The sequence below is a fragment of the Stegodyphus dumicola genome, chromosome X1 (assembly GCF_044657685.1).
Source record: "Stegodyphus dumicola isolate Sdum_Otavi_A_Nest chromosome X1, ASM4465768v1".
NCBI lineage: Eukaryota > Metazoa > Arthropoda > Arachnida > Araneae > Eresidae > Stegodyphus > Stegodyphus dumicola.
The window spans coordinates 242,570,974-242,583,707 of NC_140780.1; the positions used below are offsets into that span (position 1 = coordinate 242,570,974).

At 33.3% G+C, this 12,734-nt stretch overlaps 1 protein-coding gene across 2 annotated transcripts in view; it reads right to left on the reverse strand.

Annotated features, from left to right (window-relative positions):
- LOC118184292 (suppressor of lurcher protein 1-like) overlaps positions 1 to 12,734 on the reverse strand; it is a 246,512-nt gene that overhangs the window by 9,345 nt on the left and 224,433 nt on the right. For both annotated transcript variants that reach the window (XM_035353943.2, XM_035353944.2), the window contains exon 6: positions 5,524 to 5,723. In XM_035353943.2, the coding sequence (XP_035209834.1) occupies positions 5,524 to 5,723 (200 nt within the window). The remainder of the gene's footprint in view (positions 1 to 5,523; positions 5,724 to 12,734) is intronic.

Below are 12,734 nucleotides of genomic sequence, written 5' to 3' on the forward strand. Positions count from 1 at the left end.
TTACTAAATGCAGGCTTGGCTGCTGTATGTTTGTCCTGAAATTTGAGTTTTGCTTCGTAGATTTGCCTCTCTAATTTTACGAAGGATTAATATACTATTGTTTAGACTTTGTAACACTCTTTCCAAAGACTATTTATTAAAAATTAATACACGAAAATGTCAAATTTATGGAAATGGTTTTGCTAAAACTTTTGTGCGTAAAGATCTCAAGGTGAAACACGCAACTTTGTTCTTCAGATTAAATTGGTAATAAAATAAGAAAGTGTGGAAACAAATTTGATTAGACATTTTTAATAATTACTTTTCCTTTCTTTGTTACTAAGGTTCACGCACCATATGACTATATTGATACAAATAGTATCATATTGAAACAAAATACAAGGCAAGCTATTTTACATAACATATTTCATAGAAAGTACATAAAAATTTAGCAATTTATTTTTTAAGAACAAACAATAGTAAAAAATACATTATACTGCTAAAGTATTAAAAGTTCCTTTATTTAGTTTCTTATCAGTAAAGAATTGAATTTAGTAACTGAATCTGTTCATAAACTAATACAAACTATCAGACATAATGAATCCCATTTTTCATGACAAAAGTAAATTTACATTTACATTTGAAACAATAAATAACATACTTCATTAGTCGTAAGAAATAAAAACAAATAAGTGACTGAAATAAATATTATTCTAGATGGATTAAAGATTTCTTTTTATAAGACGCTAATCAATATATGCACTATGCATTAGACATCATTAAGATATATTGTTTTCCCACTTGTTCAGTTTCCCACTTGTTCAGAGTCTGTTTCCAGGCTTGAAAGATTTTTTAATATTTAACGTTGTTCATGAACAAATAGAATACATCAATGCGAACTGTTAGGATAGCATTTGAACCGACTTTGAAAGTTTCCCCCGTCTTCTGATTTTGTATTGCGTTAACGAAAATTAAATTTTCTCATATGTTGGAGTATATTTTGCATTAATAATTAATTAAAAACAGGCATTATTCAACGGTATCTTGTTAAGGCAAGGAAACAATGATTATTTTGCTGTGAATTACTGAAGCCGTTAGACAGTTACACTTTTTCTCTCTCTTTTCCTTTAAGATTAGTTACCGCAGTACAGAATTATTATTACATTCTTAAAACAGCACTCAAATAGAGCTCGTATTCAAGCACAATTCGCCAGATTTCAGAGCTGATATAATTACTTAATTGGCCAATTAAGGAATGTGATTAGTAATTTCTGCGGCACGTACTGCGAGTGAAAATATTTATCTTTCTAATTGTGGGACTCGTTTATCTTTTTCGAAATAGCGGCTAAGGCCATTTCCTTTCCAATTTGCATATAAATGGTGTTCTCGTATATTCACTATTTCAAATGCAGCAGAAAATCTCTTAAGGGGCAGGAATGGGATCTCTCCGATATCCGACAGGAGATTTTTCCAGATAATTACAGGGTTATATTTGATATAGTAATGCTGTTTTAGTTCTGTAACCTTAAAAGAAGTGAAGAGAGTTATCGCTTGTCTGAGGTAAACGAAAAAATCTGAAGAAGGTTATAATAACCTTTTTATTTAGACATAATTTCGACGATATGAGATCATTCTTGTACTACAATAGCCACAACTAGTGGTGATGCAAATAAATAGAAAAGTCAAATTTAAATTAAACGCTCAACAGTAACCAAAAACTACACAATTAAATACTAAACAAGAAGCTGGCTGAATAATTCTGTCGGCGGGTCAGAATTAAAGTATCAGCAACAAGAGACCGCAACGTTGAGTAATTACACTTACAAGAGCTGGCAGAGACCAGTGACGTAACGCGCAAGCGATACCGGAAACACTTTCTGTTTCAAAATCTAGAAACCTCAGCTTAAATACTCACAAGTAATTTGCATTCTGGCGAGGCATCTGGAGAAGAAAAATTATAGTAAAAACTGAAATTTTAATAATTGCTTAAAAAACATGAGATACCTTACATAATTAAGTGTATATTTCTAGACCTTAACTATTCATACTTTGTGCTTCTGTCTGTAGAAACTGCAGCATGCAAAGTACATTTATCGTGAGCTATCGGTCACTGTTAAATAAATAGTATCACGTACTTACGTCGATTACAATAAATCGAAACTAACATAGGTAGGTTCCGTTGCAAAGCTAAAATGTCTGGGACACACTGGATTAAATTGCACTTATAATTCATTCGGAACAATTTTTTGTGGACCTCCCAGGCTTCAGGAGCAATGGATAATTTAATGAAATCTCTCATTTATATTAAGAGCAACAAAATAAATAACTATAGCCAAAAAAGGTTTATAATTTTCTTCAAATGGCTCAAAAGTAGAAAAAGGAACAAAATGTATACAAACGCAGCCTTTTCTTTAACTGACCATTACTGTATATTTTGCATAAATAAATATTTACTTAGCTAAATTTAATTTCGAATGATATATTTACCCCGCATATCTCATTTGCCAATCATAGTACTTGAGCTAATTTGTAACTTCCTTCCTTTCTATCTTTTTTCGCCACAAGGTTCGCTGTAAATCTGCATGGAAAGCAGTTTTACTGTAAAGATTAGAGACTTACGAATAAGAGTGCGAGATTTTGGTCTGCTGCCTTGCCGATTATAACAAAGTCTTTGGGTCTTGCTGTGAATACTGTAAATTAGGTTAGATCCTGTTTTGGCAAGTGTGCGTCTGAGTTTATATCGCCATTTAGGTTGTAAGGATTATGTTAATTTCTCTACAGTTAAATTTTGAGTTAAAGTTCCTTTACTGTCTTAACTTCCGGTCAGAATGTAGTTTTACAAACGCGTTTGAATGCGAATTGAAGAGAAGTATTTAACCGCGAAGTTCTACTGTCTTAGTTAGAGAGAAACCAGTGATTCTGGCTAGCACGCGTCCGCCTTTTTAGACTATTCTCTCTTAAGCTATTATTACGCTCGGCCGTACATTACGCCCTTGATAGCTTCGCCGTTAGTCAGCTTTAAGGGGCCAACTCGGCTAGCAGCTTGATAGCTTCGGCTATATCTTTTTAGTTAAGGTTAGTTAAGTTAATTTTAGTCTTTTAGTTCAAGCCCGAGTGGCGGCTTTATTTTAAAACTCCAAGACGGAGTTCTGTTAAATTTTAATTTGGAATAATAAAGGATCTTTAACCCTTCTTACGTGTTGTCTCTATGTCACGAACTCAAGCGATTAGTCGCTTACCAGTCGATGCGACCAGTCGCTGACCAGCGATTAGTCGCTTAAGATTCTTCAACTTTAACTATAACTTAAAAGTACACGGCACAGAATCTTGCAAGGTAAAGCTTGTAATCTCTATCCATGTTAGATCAAAACTGTTCAATATATAGGCATTTTTGAAACGGAACTTTGTGTTGAAACCAGGTTTAGGTTGACTGGTAATTTTGCGTTTGTATACTCTAATGCAATCCTTGAGGTAGAATAAACTTACTGTTTTATTTGTGTCTATTTGTTTGATGGTATCCTGGTGGTAAAAAATAACCTCACAGAACATAAATAACACTTTATTGCTACTGTACTGACCAGCTGAAGTACACTGCCGGCCATTAAAATTGCAACACCAGGAAGGAATGATCTGACTAATGCCAAAATCACATGAAAAGAAAAAGAATTTGGGATATGCAAATAAATTAGTATTTCAGTGCATTTAGACGACGCAGGAGGAAGAAACGACATCTGAAGCACTGCATAAAAGAAACTTTGTGTAGTGAATTTCTCATACGGAAAGTGCTTTGTAAGGTTGGAGTTTGCTCAGAATATCGTATTATGCCTCGAATAAGAAGAGGAAATGCTTACCAGGAAATTTATCGAAATTCAATAGAGGTAGGATCGTTCACTATCGAAAGTGTAGATTATCGTTCCGTGATATCGTCGGTCGCACTGGTCGACATCCAACCACTGGCATGCCAATATGTTATTAATGGATTGCTGAGGGTCATACTGAACGGTGTGTAGGATATCAACGTCCCCCATGACTAACGCCAAAGAGGTCAGACATATTGTGAGGTCAGTTGTGTAAAATCGTACGACAATATCACGGATCATTAGTCAGGAAATGGGCATGCTTGCAGCACGCCCAGTATCAGCTCGTATGGTGCGTCGGCATTTGTAGCAATGTGGACTATCAGCAGGGGGACCATTACTTCGGCTTCCCTTGACAAGAGTGACGGCGACTCTCTGCATTCTCAAGGGAAGTCGCCAAACAACAAAGATGGGTACAAAGATTAGTTAACGCAGCACAGTGGCACAATGTCGCGTTTTTAAACAAGTCCCGGCTCTACATGCAGTATTCTGCTGGCCGTATTCGTGTCTGGAGTGTCCAAGGAGACCACACGTCTCCTGGTTGCATTCGATATCTACAAAGGGACCCTGCTCCTTGTGTGATGGTTTGGGCAACCATTGGGTACACGACACGCACATCTCTAGTTCGGATCAACGGTAATTTGAACACAGATCGGTGCATTTCTGACGTCTTAAGTCCAGTGGGTGTGCCATATCTTCGAGGCCTCCAAACGCCATCTTCCAACAAGATAATGCAAGACCACATATTACACGTCGTGTTTTGACCTTCCTCGATACACAGGGTATTCGATTGCTGCCCTGGCTTGCACGGTCTCCAGATCTATCCTCCAATGGAAGCATCTGGTCATGGGATGCTGAGAGACTGGACCACCACTCCTCAAGCAGCGTGGAATGACTTGCCAATTTCTGTCATCCAGGCTTAGTTTGATGCCATGCCTAACTAAGGGCCGTTTTAGCTGCCAGGGATGGCAGCTATTTCTAGTAATTTTGCACCCCTGTAAACCTCCAAAATGCTTACAAATTTAATCAATTTGTCTTCATGCCCTACTGTTTACGTGCAATGCTTTCCTTCATGGTGCTGCAATTTTAATGGCAGCAGTATATCTGGAAACCATAGTTGATATTACGCTATAATTACAGAATTGCCAGTCAAGCTTATGAATTTTATATGTGGTATTAGGACCACATTCAAAATTTCATTTTATATTCAGCTACGAAAAAAGTAAGGCCTATTTTTAAAAAAATGGCTATTAATCGCTATTTGAACAAAAAAAGGAATCGCTGACTGCTTTCATTCATGAAAATGTTGAATTAAACAAAGAGAAGAAGAAAAAAACTAATAATTATATAACTACAATAATTTACAAAATTTGCATTTCCTAAGCAACAAAATTATCAAATCGAGACTGAACGATCATAATAACTGATAGCATTTTTTAGAAATTTTAATTTGGATCTGTAAGATTGAAAAGCTTCAAGTAAGTAAGCGGGAGAAAGAAAAATCTAACATTGGTTTCTGGTTGCGAATTATTCATCATTTTTTTATGTTGAAACTATACATATTTTCATCGTTTAAGATAATTTAAGATTCCCTTTATTCTTTCCTACGTTAATAAATTAATGCATCAGTACATACTCATGCATCTGTATCTTAATAAAAATTTTTATTGGTTATAACAATATTTACCTTCTTGTTTCTTAAATTCATAGAAGGCTTGGAATCCTGTACCGTCAAACTTCTCATTGGACATGAAAGTGATGCGGAAATAACTGGAGTCGGATTCTATATACTTTGGTCGCTGACTGCCACAATGACGTGGAATTTTTCTGTCCGTTGTTTTGAAGTTGTAAAATTCGACATAATCACTCGCTGTTTCTTCCAAACATCTGTTAACCATGCATAAAATTTTATATTATTAAAATCTTAGAAATAGTTACATTCACGATAAGAACTGGAATAAATTAAAAATACAATTATTCTTTAGTACAGACCAACGAACCTTTGGCTGTAACTTCAAAACCGTCATAGATGCTGAATATTTATAAGAAAATATAAGGAAATATCATATTAAAAACTTATGGATTGCTCTCTAAATGTGTAAACACACGATTAAAAATTTCTAAAATATATCCTAAAAATGAAATTATTACTTAATACAGAAAGGAAATCTAAAATTAACATAACGGTAGAAATACAGAGAAATTACTGAATATTTTGCGTATTTAGAAGCGGACAGTATTTCGTGAGTTAATCAACAGTTATAATTGAAATACGTCAAGTTGCATAAAAGGTAAGGGATTAATCAATGGATCTGCTGTTAATAATTACACAAATAGTTTATAGCTCCCTTCGAAACTTTATGAAAAAAATTTAAATTGTATGAAGTTGCAACCTACTTTAGACGGAGAACTGGAAACATTTACTATACCAACAATTGAATTTAAAGACACGGTTATGAAACTAATAACTAACAAACAACAGACCTGATTACATTAAAAATAAATTTATTTATTTCCTAATTAATTTAATAGCATTTTGCACTGCATTCATGGTGTTTATTAATTAAACATTATTCAGTTTCTTATCTGTATGTATGCATGCGTGTACATATATGCGTATGTGTATAAGAATAATTGTAATATTCATGTTTAAAGCCTATTCTTATCAAATAGAAAAAATAAGTAAGTAGTATATAATATTGTAAATATTGTAGAGTAAAATATTGTAGAGTAAAATTAGATAAAAATTTAAAAATAAATACAAAAATTACTTTACAATGAAAATACTTAGTGCAGAGAACAAAGTGCACATGAAAACATAAAACAGCATAGAGCAAAAGAATATAAAAATTGTGTTACATTTCTCATAATATCTTCTTCAGAAGATTGGTTCTAGAAGAAAATCGTAACCATAGCTTTATTCTGGAGTCAACAAATAAAAAATTTGATAAGATAGATAGGTACTTTAATTAAATAAAAATAAATGAGTAATTTTAATGAATCTAATTTAAAAAAACTTAGTATTTTCTTTTTCATTTATAATGATCGCTATTAACCTATATAATAACTGCCCATTTCCGTTGACTTTTAGAAGCATTATAGAGCAGCTAAGTCACAGACAGATTTATTTGTTGAATTTTGAGTTCTGTGTCAAATAGCATTTCCTTTTCTTTTTTCCCTCAGACGTTCAGTTTAATTTCGCGTTCATATACTTATAAGCAGAAGACGTAATCTACAGCAACTGCCAGTTTATTGTTAAAGAGACACAGAGAAAGATAAAAGAATGGACTAGTAAAATCATGATATCATGCGACATAATAATATTCTTCAAATTTCAGAATTTAGTTGAATTATGCAAGTTCATGAAATTGCAGCTGCGGATCCATTAACCCTTTCGCCCCTATTGATGGCGTTTCCCGACTTGATATGTAGAGGCTGTATGTAGAGATATTAGGATTTCTTTAGGAAGCAGGAAAGATGAAAAAAGAGCAACCGCCTTCGCCGGAAATCGAACCGCGGACCTCTGGAATAAGTGCCCAAAGTGCTTGACCATTACACCACGAAGGCATGCCAAGAAGGTGGGAGAAATATCTTATAAAGTTAGTTTTATCGCTAGTAGAAAGTGTATTATTATTTAGTGCTGGAGGTCTCATTTGGAGGCTTATCTCCAGGTGTTTTCCTACTCCCCTCTTTACTTTCAGACCTGAACGTGGCAATTGCTAAGGCATCCTAGTTTCTATAACTCAAGCAGAAACTAGTAAATATGTGGCAAAGTTTAAGTTTCCAAGGGAGTTGAAACACTATTTTTTAGACATTTTCGGTAAAGGTCAGTATTTATTACACTCAAGGTACGATTCATAACAAATTAAAGTCCGTAACAAAATAAAGGCTTAAGAAATCGTAGCATGAAGAAAGGAAAACACTTTAGCCAGTTTCGAAGTATTTTAATTTAAATGACTGCGTCTATCTTATTTAATGCTGCTTATTCAAACTCAGTAAAATAATATAGGAAAGACACCTTCAAATCAGTGGTATTACACAAATCTTCACGAATTAATTATACTATGTGACATAAGGATAGAACTTTAGACAATCTGACTATTTACTGGGTATATTTTTGCTGTCGTGGGCATTAAGTAATTTGAATCGTACTTCATTACATTTCAATAACAAAAAATAGGAGATTCATATTTCAGCAACTGAAGTATTAAGACTTTTATATGGACAAACTCAAAAAAATCGCTTCTGAAAAAACATTCTCTGCAAGTTTTCCGTGGTAGGATTAAGAATAATTTACTTATTTTCTTAACTCTTCTGATAATGGATCTTTTTAGATTTACTAACTGCATCAATTTTTATTTTAGAATGTAAATGATTTATTACCATTCATTTGCCAGTAAATTACACACATAAATTCCTTTAATATTTTTTACAATATACATTCACACATTTTTTACAATGTGTACGAAATGTAAATTAACAACGCATTTTTTTTTATTTCATCTACATTAAACTGAAATTTTAGTCCATCGTCTTTAATACTAGATATCACTCGAGCAGCAGCAGCTCAGCACTAGGTAGATTCATGTATTCAAAGCCTTAAATGAGAATTCTGTTTTCATCGGAAAACGATGACATCGGAGCCTGACCCTTACTATCTTAATGATCATCATTTCATTGTTAGTAAAATATTTTATAACAACTTTTGCTTAAGCGATAAACGGGGAGATTGCTATCAGGAGATGATTCATTACGGAACGAGAGAGATAAGTTGCACTTTTATGAAAGCTAATTATAATTATAAATGAATGATTCTGTTTTAAAATATTACACATACAATGCACAACAGACACACAAGCACAAAGTATATATAAATGTGAGGTGTATGCATGTACGAATATGTATGTATCTATATATATATGTATATATATGCATATAAATATATGCACACGTATATATTATATATAACATAAAATAGGAAGAAAATTAGTAACTTTCCTGTATCTGCCAAACCTCGATGGACCAAAATATTAAGGAAAAAAGAATAAAATATTCAAGAAAATATAACATGATGTTACATATCTCGTATCTTCACTTCATAGGCTGGTGCCACGAGTTAATTTACTAGAATAACCATGTTTCTGACCTACACAATAGTCATAAATAATCATAAACAATAATCATAAATTTAATCTAAACTAAGTGAATCCTTTAATTCTGATCCTATAATGATATATGCATATATATATATATATATGATTATAGGATCAAAAACATTTTAAAACCAAATAGGTCTTACGTCACATTACTTGCTAGTTTTTCAGTTTCTATTTCGATATGATTATAGGATCATATATACATATATATATTATTATAAGTAAAGTTGTAAGAACAAACGAAAAAAGACCAATTTTGGTCAAAATTTTGAGCATTGTGCTGCAAAATTAAGGAAATTAGAAGATAAATTTTAGTAAGTACGCCAAAAAGTTACCAAAAACTGTGGCTCCAAGAAAACTCCAACATAAGTATATTAGTTGCTGTGAAATGTGTGAAAGAGGAGAAAAAATATTTGAATATTTACAAATTAAAATAATAATATTTGACTATTTACAAGTTAAAATAATAAAAAAGTTATATGCTAAACAAATTATATAATTTTTAACACAGTATAAAACACAGTAAAATGCTAATCAATTGATCAAGGTAAAATATAAAAGTATATATTAAAATTAAGAAGCGGTAAATGGTTAATTAGTCCAATTTCGAAGCTCATTTTGGCTTTTCAAGGGAAATTTTTTTTAAATGAACTTCGAACCAAGCTAACTCCATTACGCGTTTCGCCGAAACAGACAATTGAAACTTTGCGCGACAAATTTTTAATGAATTAAAATTAACTATGTCAAAAAACTTTTGTCTCAATTCTCTGTTTAAATTTTCCGACGCGTCAGCATATATTGACATATATATATGTAGGACGATTAAAAAATATAGAGGTGGGTAGAATGAGGCCGAAATAAGCAGATTTTGCAATAGAATATATGTTAGGAAATAGCGTGTTGAGGTGGTACAGAGCATTTTCGCGGTAGATAAAAGAGTTCTTCTGGTGTAAATCATTATTCCTCGTGCGGTTTCGAGAGCATGCATCGCTACACGAACGCTGCGGAAGGAAACAGTTGAGCTGCTCAAAAAATGTACTCAGGAATCGTTGTCTGTACTTTCTTTCAGTAGCTGCTTCACTTAAGCCACACGTATAAAATTCTCCGCGTCAGTACAGGGACTCATACTGCTCGAAATCTGCACCTGAAAATTCTGGGAGGGGATAGCTTACTTAAAGACGAATTGGGATAAAGTAACTCGGAGATTAATACGGTTGTTGTGAATGGCATCATTTCACTCACCAATAAGCGCTAGTTACGGATTGACGTCGCGTGATGTATTGATACATTTGAATTTCTTGCAAATGTAGAGAGCTATGCTACTTCTTGGCAACTAGATGCAATAAGAAAATGTGTGTATGTTCAGTGTAAGTTTTCATGTAACTGAACTGTGTTTTGTTATGTGTCATACTATCTCTTCGTTTCAGGAGTTACCGAGGTAACGTCGGCTAGATGTTGTTTATTATGGTCCTTTATCAGAGTTAGCCTTCATTGCGAGAAGCGCAAAATAAAATTTTTTGGCACCCAATGTGGGGTTATCTCTGTGACTACTGATACTATCGATAGTAATCATTAAGAGATAATGGAGAAAATATTTACAGCGTTTATGAATAAAGTAGAAGATGACTTCTAAAGGATAAATTTACTCGTTTAGAATAATGGTGAAAAGAGCTTTCGATAGTTATTTTAAAATGTAAAGTTAATATAAAAGAATATGAAGAAGATTTTGAATCTGCTGAAACTTATCGTCAAAAAGTTTCGGAATTGTGTTTCAGAACTGAACATTTAGCAAGCAAGAAAATCATAGCAGCTGTTAAATCATCTGGAGAAATTTCTGTAAAAAGGAACTTCAAGTTATCGAAGATTGAACTGAAGAAATGCAGTGGCTATGCGAAAGATTATTTTACATTTTGGAGTTAATTATCCAAGATTCATAATGATTAAAGAATTCCTGAAGACGATAACAATTCCAGTATTTACTTCAAGTGGTAATTCCGATATCAAAGGCAACCGAAAGCGATGGAAAGTTCTCTAGCTACCGCAGTGACTCATCCAAAGGCGATCAGTCAGCTCCGCGAACGTTTCGGACAAGAGGATTTACTTTTTCAGATTTACGTGCAGACCTATTGAGTATGGTGATGAAAATGTTGTTTCTGGACGTTTGAATGTAGACCTTTTGGCGCTGTATGATGAATTAGAAGCAGTTAGATAGCCTGGAAAGCACCAAAGGAAAATATGACTTGTTTTTAGTCCCTTTAGTGGAATCATGCTTACCCGGAGAAATTCTGATGCTTGGGAAAGAAGAAGAAATTTAAGCGAAACAAGTGAATTAGAAGAACGTTCCTTAGGAAAATGAATTTAATGAGACAAAATAATTTAAATTTGAAGAAATAACTGAAATTGCGCGTTCAAGTTTCAATGCTGATTTGGTTGGAAAGAAAAGAGTGTGCGTTGATAAACCGCCCGCTGAAGGCGCTAATGCAGCAGCTTTGGTAAGCACCACCTCTTACGACTGTTCAAGTAAAAGAAATTCCAGTTGCCTTTTTTGTGACAAAGTTCATCCTATTAAGATTGTTTTACTGCCAGAAATATGAATTTAGATGCTAAAAGGAATATTTTGATGAGATAAAAGGCTTGTTTCTATTTGCTTTCATTTGATCATTTTTAAAATGAGAAATATTTGTTTGTATTATAACTGCAAAACTCATAATAGGCTTATGTGTACTCACCTTAAAAGTAATAATTGAAATATTAAACCAGAAGAGGTTAGAAGTCAATAAAAATGCAAATCAGTTCAGTCTAATGCATTAACTGACAACTGTAAGAACTAAATCCATATATTTAATTACTTTGAAGCTAAATCAAATAGTAGAGAAGCAACTTTAAGATGCATTCCTAATACTGGATCTTAACATTCTTATCAACATATATCTCAACATCTTGGCAAATTTGCAGTAGATAAATTAAACTTAAAGTCACATCAAAAAGTCAAGATGATGTACACCTTGTATGGGAGGAAAGAAATGTAGCAAGTAGAATATACTGTATGTAATTTGTTGATTTAATCTTTAAGTGAGGAATCTTCCCCCTTCCGAATAGCAACATTTTTGGAACGAAACATTTGCAACTCAATGCCTAAGGTCACTGATCCGAGTGTTTTGAATGAAAGGAATAATATATGTTATATAATGGTTATATATATAAATATAAATATAATGGTTATTGACCCTGATAGCTGTATGGATGGATGCAGGTTCGAATTCCAGAAAAGGCATGGATATTTGTATAAAGTAGCAAGCCTCCTCGTTGTGCACCTTAGGTAACGCTAAATCTGCTACAACGATTGCCGCTCTCCTCTCTCGCCTAATGACTAGAGAGTTAATGGCCTGCCATTTGTTTCTTTGTATGAATTGAAAAAGAAGAGAATTTGTTTATCAGATCTGATACTGGGGGAGACAGAAATTAATTTGTTACAAGAAGCCAATGTAATTGGCACTGTCTTTATAGAGCTTTTTTGTGAAATTGAGCTGTGGCTTGTACGAGTATTTGGTAAATACTCGCTCAGAAAGTGTTTTGATAGGAAATTGCAATACTTCTCAAACTGAGAAAAGTAATGACCTGATTTATAATGTTATATTTTTGCAAGTGAGTAAGTTATCAGTTAGTAAATTATGGAGGATAGAAATTTTTGGGATTTCAGACCCTCGTCAAACAAAAATATAATATCGGAAATAAGGGCATT